Source organism: Leptinotarsa decemlineata, unplaced genomic scaffold (genome assembly GCF_025532065.1).
Source record: "Leptinotarsa decemlineata unplaced genomic scaffold, Ldec_3_MD MMD2_P_RNA_scaffold_6, whole genome shotgun sequence".
Taxonomy (NCBI): domain Eukaryota; kingdom Metazoa; phylum Arthropoda; class Insecta; order Coleoptera; family Chrysomelidae; genus Leptinotarsa; species Leptinotarsa decemlineata.
The window spans coordinates 12,193,247-12,212,833 of NW_027412533.1; the positions used below are offsets into that span (position 1 = coordinate 12,193,247).

General features: G+C 33.4%; 1 protein-coding gene across 1 annotated transcript in view; it reads left to right on the forward strand.

The window, feature by feature from the left end:
- Nucleotides 1-18,780, forward strand: part of LOC111511384 (outer dynein arm-docking complex subunit 4) — a 31,357-nt gene extending 12,577 nt beyond the window's left edge. Inside the window, exons 5-9 of the mRNA XM_074169992.1 lie at nt 3,231-3,514; nt 11,005-11,157; nt 14,607-14,919; nt 17,901-18,104; nt 18,600-18,780. Of these exons, the coding sequence (XP_074026093.1) occupies nt 3,231-3,514; nt 11,005-11,157; nt 14,607-14,919; nt 17,901-18,104; nt 18,600-18,740 (1,095 nt within the window). The 3' untranslated portion in view covers nt 18,741-18,780. The remainder of the gene's footprint in view (nt 1-3,230; nt 3,515-11,004; nt 11,158-14,606; nt 14,920-17,900; nt 18,105-18,599) is intronic.
- The last annotated feature ends 807 nt before the right edge of the window (nt 18,781-19,587 follow it).

The window sequence follows — 19,587 nt, forward strand, 5'->3', positions numbered from 1 at the left end:
AGTGTTTTTGAGCACGTAATTCAATTTTTCACAAAAAATTTCATGCAACTGTTCGGTATATTTTGAAAAAAAAATAGATCCTGTTGCAAAGTTGTATTACTGAAAAACCGATCATTCCACTGAAATTAAACCTAATGGATTGGAAATTTCACTGCAATTATCAAACAATTGAAATTTGCGAAGGGATTTCGACAAACTACAGCTGCCTTGATCTCCAAAATTCACCTCAACACACTTTGAAATCTTCCATTCGAATGACAACGTCGTTATTTTAAAAATAAATATAATTCACATCGATTCAAATTTAAAGCCATGTATGTGCAGTTTTTGAAAACAATACATGCAATCGATTCATCGTAAAATACCTTGGAGACTTCCGGGATATTTCAGGAAAAAAAATGCGGAAGTGCCATTCATGCCCCATGCGAGATTATATAATTTCCTTTTAATGCCAAAGGTGAAATAGACAAGATGGAGAAAAATAAACTATTAATACAGTTTATTGTATGGTTTTCACTACAAAAAGTTTCACAAAAACCGCGACACGTGTTTCGCTATATAATAGCTTCTTCAAGCAATGACAGTTTATGCTTGAAGAAGCTGACAGTGTATGCTTGAAGAAGCTACTGTATAGCAAAACACGTGTCACGGTTTTTGTAAAACCCTCCATAGTGAAAATCATGCAATAAACTGTAACAATAGTTTTTCAATATGGATTTTCATCAAGTATCGGCCAGTTCTATTCAATCATTCAAGGTGGAGAAATGTGGAGTATGCATACGAGGTTCCTTTCAGAGTTATCAAACGTTTCCATCGTATTTTGTTGAATGAGTATTTTTTGGGAAGTGATACCTTTTCTTCGTTTCGTTTGTCCTGCAAGAATTGGACTGTTTCTGTTTCTTTTTTTTCTTTCACTGGTTGATTAGTACTGATTTCTTTTTTTTTTTTTTTCTTCCGTATGGGTGTAGAATTCACTTTCAGTTTCGTGGTCGGGGTTTTCCGAATCTTTCACTATGTAAAGCTTATTTCAATTTCTGATTCAAAACCTCGAATTTATGCTTGTTTTGCTTTCGTCCAGCTGCCTTCAAATGTCTGACAAGAATTTTCTGCTTCCCACGATCTTCTGGACACATTCACAATAAAAATGTTTGTATTTTTATAATATTTTTTAATATGACCTGCTCGTTTAAAAAAGAAACAAGACAGTATCAATATTCCTTCATTCTGGTCGTTTTATCCAATTTAGTGTACGTTGTTTATATCTGATCTTTCAATATTCAATCCCAGTAGAAAATAAAGTTTTGATAACATTTGTTCTAGTAAATTTTTTAGTTCCCATTTTAATCCCAATACAATTATGTTACTTTTACTCATTTGTCTCTCCAGCGCAATATTTTTCTCTTGAGAAACAATAATCTTATTCACCGTTTCCAATATTTTCTTTTTCTTTTGTTTTGTTGTCTTGTTGTCATTTTAATTAGATTTCATAGACAACTATTGTATTAACCCTGGTATAACATCACCTATACGATACCAATGTGGTATTCGATGAGTTTCACTTGTCTTCACTATTCATTTACTATTTCAATATTGTATTTTTCAATGTACGTTACTTTTGTAGTGTAACTAGTACCTATTGTTATCAACCCCACATTCACTTTTTTGGTATTTGATTTTTGCCAGAAACACTCAAAATCACACAATATCATTGACGTGCTGCTTTCAATACGGCTAAGTCTGTGTGTAACAACATTAAGGGATGTTGTGATCGACGAGGGGATTGAACAGAAACACGACGACATATACATTGAAATAAGTGAAAATATAACTATCACAACAATAATGAAGAAAGAAGAAGATATCCAAGAAGTGATGGAAACAAGAGACGGTAGTAGAAGGTAGAAACACCAAGCACGGGGAAAGAAAGTTCAAGCTCAGAGGTAGAGGACTTTCAGGATTCATCTGTGTTACAGGCTAAGCCTGAGCCAGAGGCCGACTCTACAGAAGCTGGGTGCTGAGTCTGCTACAGGGTCTGCAATTTTTTCAGACTTACCCTTGGAACGTAAACGTCCAGTATCGGTAATTAGTGAATTGGGTGAGAATTATCTCTTTATGATGTAATGAACAGGCATGAGTATGAACAGTAGAAAAGATGAGGCATTTGATGCTTGGTTGCCTTATCAGCTATTGACTGGCTGTCTCATATACATATCGGTACTTACTTACACTTCCTGATATTGTATTTTCTGTTAATTTCTTGAAACGGTTTAATAACTGCCTCAATGATAAACACTAGTCCTATGCTAAGAGGGTTCTGAAATACTTGAAGATCAAATCATATTGATTAAGGTTTTCTACTGATGGCAATGATAAGTTGACCGCAGATCTCATACTAGATATTTCTTAAGGCTGTCAAACTGTGATATATGTTAGGAAACAAAAATATAGGCAAGTGTTTGGGAAATGAAGTTTTTGGCTTTCTACTTCTCCATCTTGATACAAAAAAATGTGGAAATCTTTTTTAAAATTGAGTGCTCCCTTCCTTTCTTTGGAAGATTCCCACATTATTTTGTATGAAAATGGAGTAGTAGAAAGTCATCCACTTTCTTTACCAAAATTTAATCACTTATGCAAATATAACTGTTTCATTTTACTGCATGTATTGTATCAAGCACAGAAGCTGAATATAAGGGCATATTGGACTGCTGCAATGAAGCTGTATATTCAGAAAAGTTATTGTTGGAAATTACAAAAGAATCATATTCAATACTGATATTTTTAACTATAACCAATGTGCCCATAAGTTAGCAGCTACTTTTTTGTTCCACAAAAGATTCAAGTTTATACAGCAGTTCAATATCATTCTTGTAGAGAGAAATTTGCTAATGATATTGTGAAAATTTTATATTTATCTACCACGGAAAGGCCAGTAAATCTGCTGAGTGAAAGATAGCGTGAAAATAAACAGTATCAGTTTTTGAGAATATTTTGTTTATTCAATAATCTATGATAGTTAAGTCAAATGTTACTTATTTTATTATTTGGAAATGTTGTAATGTGATATTGAATTATAACAAAATAAACATGTAGCCACCATCTATTGTCGCCACAGTGCAAACTATATTTGGCCCACTATGTATAGTCGATTAATAAAGTTAGCAGTCTCTACCAATCATGCTGCTGTTTCATTATAAAAACCCTATATTATGAATGGAATATTTTCTCAACAGGAACTTCTTCGAACTAGAAGACCATTTTATTACATCAACTACCAACAAGCGCGTTCTTCTGGCACATTGAAAAGTCGCCAGGAACAAGAATTGGTGTTACAGCAACAAACTATTAGGAAGGAAGCAGACGTAGTTTTTGCCCGACTGAGAGTTGCTTTTGAAAAACGAAATTTACTGAAAATGTTGGATTTGGCAGAAAAACTGAGACACTATTGTGAGATCCAGCCCCATAGACTATTTCCGGATAAGGAAGAATATATGGAGCAAGTATATAAAATGATCAGGTAAGTAATGAATTTTCAGTTGTCATGACATTCTATACAATAAAATCAGAAGTGGAACAGAACACGAAATACAATTTGGTGATTGTGAAAGAAAATTGAGAACCATCCGGAAATTTATGGAGAATTCAACATTGCGTTCATGAATATTGGACCTAATGTATTAGCATGAAAGAATATAAAATGAAATTGAAAGAATCCTTACATGTAAAAGGAAGGTTTGACTTTCTTCTTCTACATCTTTATACAAAAAATGTGGGAATATTCCAAAGAAAGGAAGGAAGCAATCAATTTCAAAATGTAACTCCATGTGTATATCACATCAAACACAAACTGAAAAAAAGCTTTTCCGAAACAGCTGCTTTCATATAAACATTGAATTACACGAAAGAAAAATACTCTCGAAGCGAATACTTTTATTTGAACACTGCATTATACAAATAAAAAACGTGTGCATCTCTGGACGCCCGTCAGAAGTGATAACTTAAACTGATCTAAGTTGAACTATTCAATATTGACATTGTTCAACTTGAGACAAGCTCAGGTTACTACTTAAATTGTATGTATTTTAATATGATAATGTGAGGAAATATAATTTATTAAGATAATCTTCTATTGATTATTTTGTGTATGTACATATATTATAGCTAGCATAAGCCAATTGTTAATTTTATAGGATTGAATAATGATGCTAATAAAGTACATTCACAAAATTAGTATCATCATTTATAAGCCACGTTTCACATAATTAAAGAATGTTACGTGCTTGCTGGTTGGATTTTTATAATGTTTGTTATTCATAAATCGTATTATATTACATTATTAAAATTATCTTTCGTTAGGAGATTCTGTAATGTTCCGAGGATCATCTTCTGCTTGTTCCATCAATTTTTTTAAAATATCTTACTGATGCGTTGTTGGTTTAACCCAGTGGTCGCCAACCTCTTCAATGTGTTGAGCTACTTTGTTAATTTTGGAATAAACAGCGAGCTACTCACACGGAAGCCACGTAACGCAACGTAAATGAAATAATCCACAGTTAGTTTATCATTATATGTATTTATTTTACTATTTAACTGGTAATACATAATACATAGGTACTAATAATAAACTAATAACAAAATATCTAATATTACTAGTACGTACTTGTTCATAGCTACATTCCTACCTATCAAACGAAGGTGTTTGAAAAATAAACACAAACTTTTATCTAGCCACAACGGCATGTCACGTATGATTTAAAAATAGTTGATAATAACAACAAAAAAGTAACGCACTATCATGAATATAAACATTGAAAAATAAAAAAGCACGTTCAATGAGAAGGCTGACACTCAGACTCATCGATAATTTCTTTAATGTTTGCAGTATAATTTGATGCAGCCATTCGAATACAATTATCCAAATGTTCATCTGTAAGTCGATTGCGATATTTGTTCTTAATAAACTTCGTATTGGAAAAAGAAGATTCACACAAATAGGTTGAACTGAATAATGCTTTCACTTTCAAGGCAACACGGCATAGAACTGAATATTTGTCTTTACTTACAATAGGCCAGATACATTCAGTACTTGAGACTAACGATTTTAAGGCTAAATCATTTTGAAACTCAATGACTTCCATTTCTGTTGCAGCGATGTCTTCGCCAAAGTTCTGCATAACACAAGTTGCAAACTGTTGGATATCAATTTCCACAAAGGGTGAAACAACAAACTGCGCTACTAAAGCCATTTCATTGAAATCCTTAAAACGATTTTTGAAGTTATTCTTCAGGATAGAAATTATTTCTACATGATATTTGTTGTCATAGGGTTCTAATGGATTTTGAGATATTTTTTCTGAAAGAATAGGAAAATGCTTGGCATCGCTGGTAATTAGGTTTTGTTCCCAAAACTCCAGCTTTTTGATTAATGCTTTCATATCAGAAATCATTTCCGCTAGCTCTTTGTCTCTCCCCTGAAGCTGCAAATTAAGTTCGTTTAACTTCTCTATAATGTCCACGAGAAAACCAAAATCTCTAAGCCAGTTTGAATTTTCTATTTCTGGAGTCGGTTCATCGCGTTGTTTGAAAAATTGAACTATGCCAGATAGGACATCATTAAAACGTTTCAGCACCCGTCCTCTACTCAACCATCGGACTTCAGAGTGAAGGAGTAGGTCCCCGTATTGACAGTCAACTTCATCGGCCAAGGTTCTGAATAATCTTCTTTGTAACGCTTGAGCTCTAATCTTGTTCACAATTTTCACCACCAGTTTCATAACGTTGTTTAGTTTCAGGAAATTTCCACATAATGCTTGCTGATGGATAATGCAGTGGTAACAGAGAAATTGCGGAAAAGTTTCATCTTTACGACATTACGCCACCAGAGCCTTATCACAACCCAGCATAGCTGGAGCACCATCGGTTGTCAAGCCTACCATTTTCGATATTGAAATTTTCTCGGAAGAAATAATATTTTTCAAATGAGAAAACAACTCATGTCCAGTAGTGTGTCTTTTCAGTGGAATGAACTTCAAAATATTTTCTTTAATCGTAAAATCACTAAAAACCATCCTGACGAACACGGCCATGTGGGCAGTGTCAACGACATCTGTTGATTCATCCAGTTGAAGTGAAAAATAAACACAGTTATCTAAGTCAGTTCTTAACTGTGAAAAAATATCATTGCTCATTACTTCTACACGTCCCATCACTGTATTAGCAGAAAGTTGCATAGATTTTATAGCTGAAACTATCTCGTCTTCATTTCTAAAGTTGGCAAATAACGAATCAGCAGCTTCTAAAAACGCCTGTTTTATCATTTCCCCGTCTTCATAAGGTTTCTTTTTTTGTGCAATTATCTGGGACACACGGTACGATGCTTCAGTTGCAGCCTTATTTTTGTCGACTGTTCTTAAAAATATTGATTGTTGTCCAATTAACTGCTTTTTTTTTAACTGTTTCAGTTTCTCCTTTCTGGCGGCAGAATGTAGTGGGAATGATTTTTCAAAATTAGAATGTACAGTTTTATGATGTCTCTCAATATTTCCTTTTTTAGCAACGGAGACCGAAGTATCACATAACAAACACACATTTTTATCTTTAACTTCTGTAAAAAAGTATTGTTCTTTCCATTCTGAATGAAAGTGGTGTGTCTTTACCTTCTTACAACTGCTTGCCATAATATTATTTTTGTTGTTCTCTACTAACCCAACCGCTGGACGTTGGTTACGCGTTCAGTTTTAAACTAAGCGCAATGTCGCCGCGCCTTGCGTATTTATCCCGTTCAAAGCAATCCAGATCGTTCTCGAACACTAACGCGCTGGTCCGGCTGGTCAGTTCTAGCCGATTCTAGCTTGATGGCGTCAGCGGCAGATCGCTCACCGCAACGTTACCGCTGTTTATGTTTAATATTATGACAATTATATTTTTTTGTGGAAGCTTCTCTGATTTTTGCAGTTTGTATTTTTTTAAATCAAAATCGTTGTGAGAGCTACCAGAATTGCCTCCGCGAGCTACCGGTAGCTCGCGATCGACAGGTTGGCAACCACTGGTTTAACCTATATAAGCTCACTGTCAAGAGTGTATGTCGATCGCACACTGAACACTGAGTCATGCAAAGAATCCAAAATATAGCTAGCGCTATGGATAAGAGTGAGGAGAAAGGAAAGCCAGACAGACTGGCAGCGTTACACGTTACGTAACACTTTTCTATATTCAGTTAGTATTCCAAACATTCGTTATGGAATTGAATCATATATCATTCACAGGATCGCTACACAATATAGTAAAAGGAAGAGGTTACATTTCAGTTACATGGATCACTGGCATCCTTATATGGTAGTATTCGTTTCGAAGGTTTTTTTTTTTTTCGTTCAATTCGATGTTTATATGAAAGTATCTGTTTCAAGAGGGCTTTTCTTTCAGTTTGTGTCTGAAAGTTATTTCTTCGCATGATCTACACATCTTTATATAGCGTTACCTTTTTGAAATTCATTAATTTATTGCTTCCTTCCATTCTTCGAAAGATTTCCAATTTTTTTTTATCAAGTTGGAGATGAAGACAGCCAAATCGTTCTTTCGCAAAAATTAATTTCTCCTAAAAATATACTTTTTTTCATGTATCCTTTTATGTATTTAAAATCAACTGATTAATATAAGTATGTTAGATCTGAGAAAATTTCCGGCCTTTGACAACATTAGCGAGAAAATCACTCATTGAAATAAAAACTTTGAACATTATTGAGTGAATTTTAATAAATTTATTAACTGATGAATCAAAACTGCCAAAGCTGAACCTATCTTCAAATCCGGAAAAAAAGAGTCATGATAGATTACAGACCAATTTCGATTTCATCTAGAATAATTGAAAAAGCAATGAATTCTGGAATATTTTAATAAGTGAAAAAATGTAATTCATGGACAATATGGATTTCGAAAATCTAGTGACACAGAGTCAGTGAATATTGTTACTCAATTTCAACTCAACCGGGATTCATACAAACTATCAATAAATCTCCGAAAAGAATTTGATACTGTTAATCACTGAATTATTTAAGGAATCAAGGGATTTGTGTACACTTAGTTTCATATTGATTTGAAATATAAAAAACAGTATGTTCGTATTAGCGAAAAAATTTGTCTCTCTGAGAGTTTTTTATGTGGTGTTCCTCAGGGATATATCTCTGGCCCAGTTCTTCCTGTGATCTACAGAAATTTTTTATCCATTCCAGATTTGCGGGAGAAAATCAAAATGTTTGCTGATTATTCATCTATGAGACAGTCAAGAAACCAAAATTGTTAAATACTCTTTGATGAAAATACTTCAAATTCATGCAATAACTTATCGGGCTGAACTGAAAAGTTTGCTCTATCATACGTTACAGCCACGAATCCAATACATTTACAAACTAAGATAAACTTACCAATTAGTTCTGGGAAGTCCTAGAAGGACGACCAAAATGATGAGCAATCTTTTAGCATAATGAGAGCATCAAATACGAAAGAAGATACAGAAACAACAGCTTGTGACATTGTATTGAGTGATTGCAGTATGGTGAATTAGTCAACTATCCAGTATTGTTTCCAATCTGTGGTAGTTGTGATTGATAAATGTTTTCAATCCTATTTTCAATTTAGTATAACTTCTGATACATTTTAATGACGGCGGTAAAGAATTGTAGAGTTTTGGTCCAATGTATGTAATATATTTTCGATTGTGAGTACGTCGGCATCGTGGAACCTTTGCAATATGAGAAGTGTGTTAACGAGTATTATATATATATATATATATATATATATATATATATATATATATATATATACAACTGTATATATTCAACAGAAAATATACAGTTTTCTTACACTATACACTCACACTTACTTCATATAATGTTTGAGTATTATAGCATTTATTCTTTCTGAACAGTCTGAAACAGTCAGGCAAGTGGATAACTTTCAAAGTGTTCAATTGTTTTCAGAGTGTTAAATGTGAGTCAGATATGTTATGAAATGTGAAAAATAAAACATCTCTCGCTACAGGTAACATTAAATAAATTTAAAAAATAACTATCTAAACGACAATCTTTATTTTGTATCAGAGTGGTTAAAGAAGGTAAGCAATTAACGGAGAACTAAAATTTTCCTCCTCAAGAAATTAACGGCCTAGAAAAGCACCAGTAACTGATATTCTCGAGTATGAATATTTCGATATTAGATTACGACTTTCGTAGGATGGAAGGGTGTCGTTTCATGGTAAAAAAATTCCAACACAAAATCAATGACGTTCTGGGAATTGTGGCTTCCTAAATATCTCTTCGTAGGATTTTAAAGAAAATAGGAGGACTTAAAATAATTAAGAAAATTTAATTTTAGTAGCCAACCGCGTCAAATTGAGTTTTTTGATGAAACGAAAGGGTTTTTGGAAATATCGCGTAAGGACCAAGCCTCTTGTCCATGCTTATATTCAAATCAGGCACAATATCGGCGGATCATCCTTCAGAAATGAATTCTAAAAATTATAATAAATGGTTACAAATTTTTTTGTAAATTCGGTAGTCGTGACCGATAATGCTCCATACCACAATATTCGAAATAATCTAGCCCCCAGCACAAATTCTAGGACAGCTGCACGAGAAAAGCATTGTACGGTACACCTAACATGCTCAAATCCAAATTATACTAATTGATCAAAGTGAATGAAAAGAACCATATTAGATACTAATTTGATAGAGTTCTGCTTGAACACGGACTTCCATTTGAATCCCACTACTGTCAAAAACAACGTGTCCCAAAAGAATGTAACTTTCAAGTTGGAAGATGTGAGTAAACTAGCGAAACACGAGTTTGTACAAATCAATTCTGAGGAATGACGAAAGCGAAGCCGACATGTAGTAGATATAGAGCGGAAATATTAGGAAAATCAAACATTCACAGACGTTCAAACAGAGCTGAATCCAGTGATAATAAATTTAAATGACGATAGCAGCACAAGCACAAGTACAAGCATCAATAAAGATGAAGAAAATTTTTATTTAGATAGTGACTGATTCATTCATTCATTTTTGGAAAAGTGTACCATTATATAATATTTTAATGAACTGAACTACTACCTATAATACTAAATGAAATATGAAAAGAAATTACGGAAAAGTTATGTTCTATTTGCCACCATGATTGAAGCTAATTATAGGTACGACACTGGTCGGCAAGGGGAAGTCTATTAGTCGGGAAGTCCAAACCTGCGTGATCGCTCGCCATCAGTGTGGCGTGTACTGTAAAAACAATGAATATAATACAAAGTGAATCAAATGTATACTCGTATATAAGCTTGATCGACCGATATTTGATGAGAATCCATAACGGATTCAAAAAAACACTTCATTGTGCGATTATCACTGAACAATTTTTCATAACGCGTTTTGGTGTGAAAATCTGCACTCTCATTCATTTAGTAAAAAGCAACTCACGACATTCATGGAGATATTTTTTTTTAGAGGTGGTTGACAATGTTTCACGGTGAATTTCATTAGTTCGGACTTCCATTATCTAAGTCAAATGTGAAAATGGTTGTAAATATGAAAGATAATTCAAAAGTGTGAAAAGCCACATGTTACACTTCTCGAAAAACCTCATTAATCTCCTATACATACAAACTGCTTTCTGTCTGTATTTCTATTCAAATAATTATTGAATCATGAGTTGAGCCTCTAATCCCAATGTCAAATAATGTGTGTAATGAAATTTTATGATTGACAGTATCAAAACATTTTGATAGATCCATTGATAATAGTACACAATATTGGTTATTAAATCTAATACGACAAATTCTGTATCAGTTGATTTTCGAAAACCATACTGACAACTGTACAGAAAATATATGCAGGTGATCTTGTACTCTAAAGATATAATCAATGCATAACTATGAAATTGAAAATAGGTATACTGAGAAGTCTCAATTTGGTGATTTAATGCACCCATATATTTTGTTAAAAGCATTATGTTTTTTTTTAGGACAGGATACTTTATGATGAGCCGACTGAATCCTTCTCAACTTGAATATGATCAGGATAAGAGAATTTTAGTGGCGCTTGGATTGCCGATCAGCAGAGAACCCTCATCTGATTCTGTCATTCAACAATTCAAGAATGTCTTCGTTGATCACAAGTAAGCGAATTTTTCATTTTCCAATCCAATGTTCATAGAAGATATTTTTGGAAAATGAGATTTTCAATGTTAACACAATTATTAGTGAAGACATTCGTAATATACACAGAAAAAAATCCGGTGTGATTATAGGTACAACATTGTATCTAAAGACGTAAGGAAATAATAAAATATTTATTCGGTGTCAAACGGGCGGGAGTAAATTGTCAATTCTCAAAAAAATAAATATCTTTTCTTGAGATGAACAATGAATATTACTGGAGTTTTTCCCAACGCCAAATCGTTATTTTTAACACCTCGACACGTGTTTTGATCACCAAGTGATCATCTTCAAAGAGGTTGAGATGAACAACTCATTCTCAAATTCTTCTTATACAGGTTCATAACCTTTCAAAAAAATTCCGATTGGTATTGAGAGTAAATCGCTAATCAAGGGTACCTATGTCATACGTCATCATGTGAATATTACTGACACGCCCCTTTTTTCCTACAGTATAACTCTCAATACGATACTCATATAAATAGTTTTATGATATACCTACTACAAAAATGAATAAAATGCATGCTCCATCTCTATGTTCCAGCAAAAATTTTGAGGTTAGGGTACCTGCATTCCCTCCTATCTTCAATAATAACAAAGTTGGCCTCCTATGTCTTTTAGACTTCTGAAAATGTTTAAATATGTTTCTTGACATCGAGACGAATCCATTGGTGTCAACATCGAAGTGGGACGACCAAAAATGACCATTTTATTGTAGATTTGGACTCTCCTTGATGTATTCATTACCTTCTGCATACATTTGAGTTTCAAGCTCGTGAGTTATAAGAGGATCGATAGTCTTTTCAAGCATTTCAAAGTACAGATTGCCAGTTATACTGGATTAATATTGGCATTCCTATGGAACGCCGTTTTACTTTTCATTGTCACAAATATTCATTCCTCAATTTATTCAACTAACAATTTATTTGTTTGAATTTAATTGATTCATGCATTTGTTCAACACATTAAAAACGATTGTTCGCAAAATTTGTTCCATTTTAAATGACACACTCGATTTAAAATGTTACATGAATTAATTTGTTTGATGAAAAGTTGCGAACAGTTATAATATAGATTCATTATTTGAAATTTTTGGAAGTGAATGTTTGTCATATATACTTTTTTTGTAACTATCGAATAATTTACTACAATTTCTGTGAAACATGAATAAAATTGTATTTTGATAATTATAGTTACATGAATTAAAACAATTGTTGATAATTTTAATTCGGCGCTAACGTCGAGCGGATTCTTGCAGAAAGTAAATTTTTAAATCTGGCAACATGATAGTCTAGTGATTGTAACACAATATTCCGTCCGACCGCAGCGCCGAATAAAAATTATCAACAGTCAATTTGATTCATGTATAAATGCAACAATCAATACAATTCATTTTTACTTTCTATTGGTATTTTGTAAAAATGAATTGTTTTGACTGTTGCATTTAGGTGATACATGAATTAAATTAATTGTTCATAGTTTTTATTCGCTGCGGTCGAACGAATTATTACCGAACTATGACCAACACCATACATATATGCAGTTGAGTAGTTCCACGAAAATACACTTGGCGTCAGCGCCGAATAAAAATTATCAACAATCAATTTAATTCATGTATCACTGAAATTCAACAAACAAAATAATTCAGCTCATTTCAAATGAATATTAATGAAAAGTAAAACTGCGTGGCACGCCGTTTTACTTTCTATTGGTATTTTGTAAAAATGAATTGTTTTAATTGTTGCTTTTAGTTGATCCATGGATTAAATTGATAGTTGATAATTTTTATTCGGCGCTGACGTCGGACGTATTTATGAGAAACTACTCAACTGCATATATGTATGGCGTTGGTCATAGTTCGTATAAATTATTCACCAAATCAAACACATACCGGTGACTTACATTACAATTTTGATGTATTTCGTTAAAAAGACATGCCGCCCTTCGTCCTAACTTTCCAACTTCTCCATAAATCGTCATAATTCCACTTCTGTCTTGAAGAATGTTAACAGAAAAACAGAAACTTTTCACAGTAGAAATAACAAAAAAACGGCTATCTCTACACTTTCTGCGATGAGAATTGAAAATTCAGCATTTACTAAACACAACTTTACTACTATTTACGTTTTACTATTACACTACTTTTCGATGTAAATTAATTGGAGCTAATGGCTACTGTTAACCCTAATAAAGGGTTGTAAAAGTACCACCTAATATTCTTACTAGTTCTGTTCAAACCATGCATCTCAGTATAGGCGTACTAATAAATACCACTGTTAGTTTAGTTTAGTCAGGGTACCATTGGAAGCAGAATTGAACGCCAATCAAAATAATGTGCCACTTGACGCCCCTTTTCATTTAAAATTCCAAGGTTAACAAATAGTTCTTGAAAGTGTCCCATTTGACAATAAAATTGACATCATGTTTTTCGATTCCTCATTTTGTTTACTGGAAGAAAGATATTAAGGGTGGGAAGTTTTCAAATTGACACCCTATGACATGATTCACTGAGAATTGTTCTGTGGTGATATTTTTCAGTCTATCTAAAGCTTCTTTTGATTTTTTTGTAGAATTATTCATTTCACAATATTTTTTGAAACATTCCATTTTCAAGTTGTGTTCAATTGTGTTTGCATTACTTTAAATATCTCGTTTTGTTAACTTTGTTAACTTTGAACTGACAGATGTATTTTGAACTTCATACACTCATAAAGAATCGGTGACAATACAATAATTTCATAAGTTCATCTCATTATTCTGATCAAAATCGCATGGATTGAATAATTTCCTCACACAGTGTCTGTGTGCGAGCAAGTGAGACAACTACACTGTCTGTGCATGCGTATATATTTTATATCAAAACAAATGGGCTCGAAACAGCAAGTCAAACTAAGAAGTGGAAAATAATTATTAATTTAATAAACTAAAAAACACGATTCAATAGCAATACAAACTTTAAAATGAGATATAATTCGAAACTAATTTGAGATTTCAGAAGTCATATGGCTTGATGTAACCATAGGCCAATCTGACAAACAGCCCCTAACCAAGTCTTTGATAACAATGGATATTTAGCTCCCCACGCTTTTTTACAACATAATTAATTTTTTTGGAAATATATTTCAGACTCATTAAAAGTCATTAGTAACATCAAGTCATAGGACTCATTATCAATGTTGAACTCAAATTAGTTTCGAATTATTTTTTATTTTTCAGTTGGTGTTGCTAATGAAGCGTGTTTTTCAGTTTTATAATTTATTATTTATCAAATGTTCGATTTGAATGAACTATTCATTGTCTGCCTTTATCGAGCTTACTAATAGTTGAGTAATATTTAATAAAGCCTCAAGTTTTTCATTTAAGAAGTACTAATTCATTTAATGAAGTTGTAAATTATTTCAATTCGTAGGAAGAGAATCCAAATCCTAGAACGACGCTTGAAATATGCCGAAGGCTCACAGGAACTCTGTTGGTGTTTCTATGAATTAGCACGATCTCAGATAGAACAAAAACGATGGGAACTGGCAAGAGTCTACAGTAGAAAATGTGTTCAGGAAGCGAATATAGCCTGCGATTGGGAATGGGCCATTAATGGAAACATGCTCCTGGCTAAGATAAATATTCAACAACACAACAGAAATGATGCTAGGGCAGAAATTGTAACAGCTCTCAGGACTGCCAAAATGATGAAGAACGATAACTTGAGAGAATATTTAGAAAAGGTGGGTACTATTAGTAAGTAAAGTTCTCCATTCATGTGGTAGACCATTCATCTTCTTACTAGGGCGAATATATTTTTTCACAGTGTGCGGCACCAAAAACGAATGAGATCGAATACTTTATTTCATCAGTTCGGACTTCCATTGTCTAATATAATATCAGTTTATTTGAAATTCCTGGAGAAATATTAAAAAGATTAACTGAAAATAACCATAAAACCAAACAACCACCAAAAAAAAATAAAAATTGAAATATTGAAATATCTATTCAAAAAATAAAAAGATAAGTACTTTTTGATCATTCCCATATTGATTTCAATTTTAGAGTCACCGGTAGCTTGACTGCATTAACCTTTCTAGATTATATATATATATATATATATATATATATATATATATATATATATATATATATATATATATATATATATATAGTGATTTGAAACTCTGGCCATTGAAAAAGCCCACAAAAAGCCCCGAGTCTCGTTGACATACGTAGATTACACCTTCATAATAAGCATCAAGACTCTACTAGACCGTGCCTTCGGGCTCTGTAATACAAAGGAAGGTCTCGAAAGGGAACTAGGCATCATCAAAAACGACCTTCAACGGAATGGTTACTCCAGAGTAATGGTAGAACAAGCTTTAGCTAAAAGACAGCAAGAGCTCCACAAGAAAGAGAAGCCTCTACAACCAGTACGTGTACTTCCCTACATCAGAGAATTATCGGAAAGGATACGAAGGATTGGGTTCAAGTATAACATCAAGAACTACTTCAGATCTGGCAGCCTCACGAATACCAGGCCACCAAACGCGGACTGCGATTCCAAGAATTGCATTTACCGGATACCCTGCGAGTGCGGAGAATCATACATCGGTGAAACAAAGAGTCCATTGAAAGTTCGCATTGCTGAGCTCAATAAACACACACAGCGGGGAGAAACCAGCAAATCCGGAATAGCAGAGCATGTTTGGACTCATCAACATAACATCAAGTGGGCTCAAGCTGAAATCATCCACAAAGAGGAACACTGGTTTAGGAGAAAATTCAAAGAAGCCGCGTATATGTTGTCCAACAACGCATTTAGTCAAGCTAGCGTAGAGATACGTAACATATGGAAACCTCTAATCAAACGAAAAACGACCAACTCCCGCCAAACGGCCATCTCCCGCTAAAACCAATGAAGCGGAGAGAGAGAAGAGGGGATGAGTGAAAGCATTCGAATGGCCCATAAATAGTCGGATCTCGGAAGAATAAGTCCAGTTATCACCCGAAGACGATTTTGGATACTAACAATCGTGACATAACTTGGTTTGGAATCCTTTAATTTTTATTTTCATTTTTCATTTTTTGTTATTAATAATTTTTAATTTTCAGCTTTTATTAATATTTCAATTTTCATTTTTTTGGTTGTTTTTTGGTCTTATGTTATTTCTTTGTAATTTCAGTTTGTTTGTTCAAATAAAATTGTTATTTTCGGTTGATATTCGGTATAATATTTTTTCAGGAATTTCAAATCAATTTATATTATATTAGACAATGAAAGTCCGAACTGATGAAATACACCACGAAACATTGTCAACCACCTTCAAACAAACGTCGAATACTTTCATCTCAATGGGGAGAACATGCAAATACAGATCGATGTTTAATTCAAGGGGGGTATCTTTCTATTATCGCCCCAACTATTATTCCTCCCGAAAAAACAAATGAAAATGAATAGTGCATACTTTCAATTATTCCAAACAACATTGATTCTCCATGTGTATGACTCTTGAATACTTTCACCACCAACGCTGGTGTTCTCCAGGGATCCATATTGTTCCCAACCTTCTTTTTATTGTATATTAACGACTTATTGGAAAAAACCACGAATCCAATATATTGCTTTGCAAATGGCAACAAACTTGTCTCGTCATTTCATTTGGATTCCAGGACATAAGTTACGGAGGCACATCTTCACCGGTTGCACTTCTTAATGATGATCTAGAATTGATTTCAAATTCAGGTAAAAGTAACTAGGTTCAATGCAATGCCAGGCATCCCCAGGCATCGGTTTTCTCTAAGAAGATAAATGTCTCCGAATAATAATAATGTCAGGTCCGCTTTCTGCTTCCATAAGTTTGGGAGGGTTTAAATGGACACCAATATGTTTTGGCATATTCATGTCCCTGGAATTGCAAAAGCTGCATCTCAAAAGCTTGGAACACTGTTTCTAACCAGAAAACTGTAAACACCTCAGCAACTTTTGATGATTTATAAAGCTCAGATCAGATCTTCTTTGGAGAATTTCCAGCGATTCAAATCCAATGTGAATCGATCCCAGAGCGCCTTAAAGATTTTCCTGTACTGCTTGCGTTTTGTCCTTGAAAAAATCAACTGCCATACAAGAATATGAGTTAGTTTCGAATCGTTGTCTGACATTTTGTTGCGTACCTGAAGTTACTTGATTACATTGTTCTCTCCAGGAAGGGGTACCAAAATGAAAAGTAACGTAGTAATAGTGATATGGATGAATTTCATATAAAATTACTTTTTGATGGTGTATCACATTTGGTACTTTCTTCATTCAAATTCTGAGGGTAATGATTATCAAGAGGTGAGGTAAAGGATTTTCAGTTGAGATTATGATAGAGACATGTCTTTCTTGATATGAAAATCGATTTATTTTTACATGTTTTGTCCAACAATGTGTCTTGAAAATATTCTATCATTTTCGGAGCCTCATACTGAATAATGTAATGTTAAAATGAACACGAACAAAGTTGGTATTGATCAATGTCAATAACTAGTTTCAATTGAGTAATGTTTAACTATTTGTGAAAAGTAAAAGAACTTTTTTACTCAAAAAATTAGCAGTAATCGAAAGTGGAAGAAGAAGAATGTAATCATACAGTTGACTTTATAGGACATAAACCTACTGTGGTGAAAGTTCCATCAATATCTCATTGAGAATCTGATTGAACTCGATTTTTTTTTTCAGTGTTTAGCCGTAGTCGATAAAATCGAATTCGATGATGTGTTTGGACCTCAAGTACTAGAAAAACGTGAGAAGAGAATTCTACAGATGATGGGTAATGAAAAAATGAGAAATGAATTTGCGCATCTCTTCAGAATGATGGCGGCTATGCCTGCTTCACGAAGAATGACCGTCATTCCTGGCATCAGAGTGGAAACCGCGAAGAAGGTAATGCTAGTCACGTTTTTTTTTTAATAACTCGACAGAAAATTAGACTGACGACAATTCAGTGACATTGAGGTATGGTATTTTGGCTTTCACTTTTCCATATTCAACAGAAAACAGGAAACAGAAAACAACAGAAAAAAAAAGCAATTCAAACTTGAATGAACTTTTTACAAACATGTGTAGATTATGCAAAGATAAAGCCATGTCATGATTCAAAATTATTCTCATTTCGGAAAATCTTTAAATTTATTTTTTATCAAATGTTGATTTTCGCATAAGCCAAGTTGAAGTACATGGAACCATTTTTCATCAACAGACGAAAAACAGAGTTGGATTTAGTTTCTAAACAAGTCACAAGTCTAAACAAGTCACTAGAGGTTATTTGGGAAAAAGCTATAAATTTATGAATTGTATGCAAAAGAATTCAATAATTCGTAATTTGTTACGATAACGGCAGATATTTTTGTGATAACTATTTGTTTCGATTATTTACAGCACAATACTACACGAATGTCCATAATGGGGTCTGGAGTTGGAAGAAAAGGTAGTTCTGTTGGTCATTCAATGAAAGCGAGTTTGAAGAAAGAGGATCCCAAAGGAGTTGGTTTCATGGAGCTTGTACAGTTTCATCTGTGAATACTGAATGAAATCCTCAAAATAAAAAATATCTCTGTAACCACTTTACTTATTCTGGCGATAAAAACTCCCCACACCTGTAGTTGAGTCAGTTTCACGCACTACAACATTTTAATTATTTTTGGCATGATTTTCTTGGAGGGAAAACGAAAGCGACTGCTTGATTCGTTATTGTTGATCATTTTTCACTTGAACAAAGCTCTTGTGTTTGCCGTAAGTTCTTATATTTGAACATGGCCTTTGATATTAATAATCATTATCTCTCATTTCATCACTAGTATCAAAGGAACAGCTCTCGAAAATATGAAATCATATTCGAATTACTGAAAATAAAAAGTCTCTATTGAGATTATCAAAAGTTTTCTCCTGATCTGGCAGAAATTAAGGAAGGTATCATTATCACTGACCAAAAACTCCAAAAGATCCTAGGGATGTCTGCTAGATATTCATTTATTTTAAAAAAACATATGATTTCGATTTTATCTGATTCGACTGTCAAAAGTCTAGACATCTAGACGTCACTGGAAACAAAAAATATTTATCACAACAAACTTGAACAAAAGGGATTAAAAACTAGTAAATTCTTTTACATATTAATAGTTATCAGACATTGAAATTTTTTTGGAACAAATAGATATATAAAAGGTGAAACTGGAACCTCTGGTATGAACTGTCAAAAGTCTAGACATCTAGACGTCACTGGAAACAAAAAATATTTATCAAAACAAACTTGAACAAAAGGGATTGAAATCTAGTAAATTCTTTCACATATTAATAGTTAACAGACATTGAAATTTTTTTGGAACAAATAGTTATATGAAAGGTGGAACTGGAACCTCTGGTATGA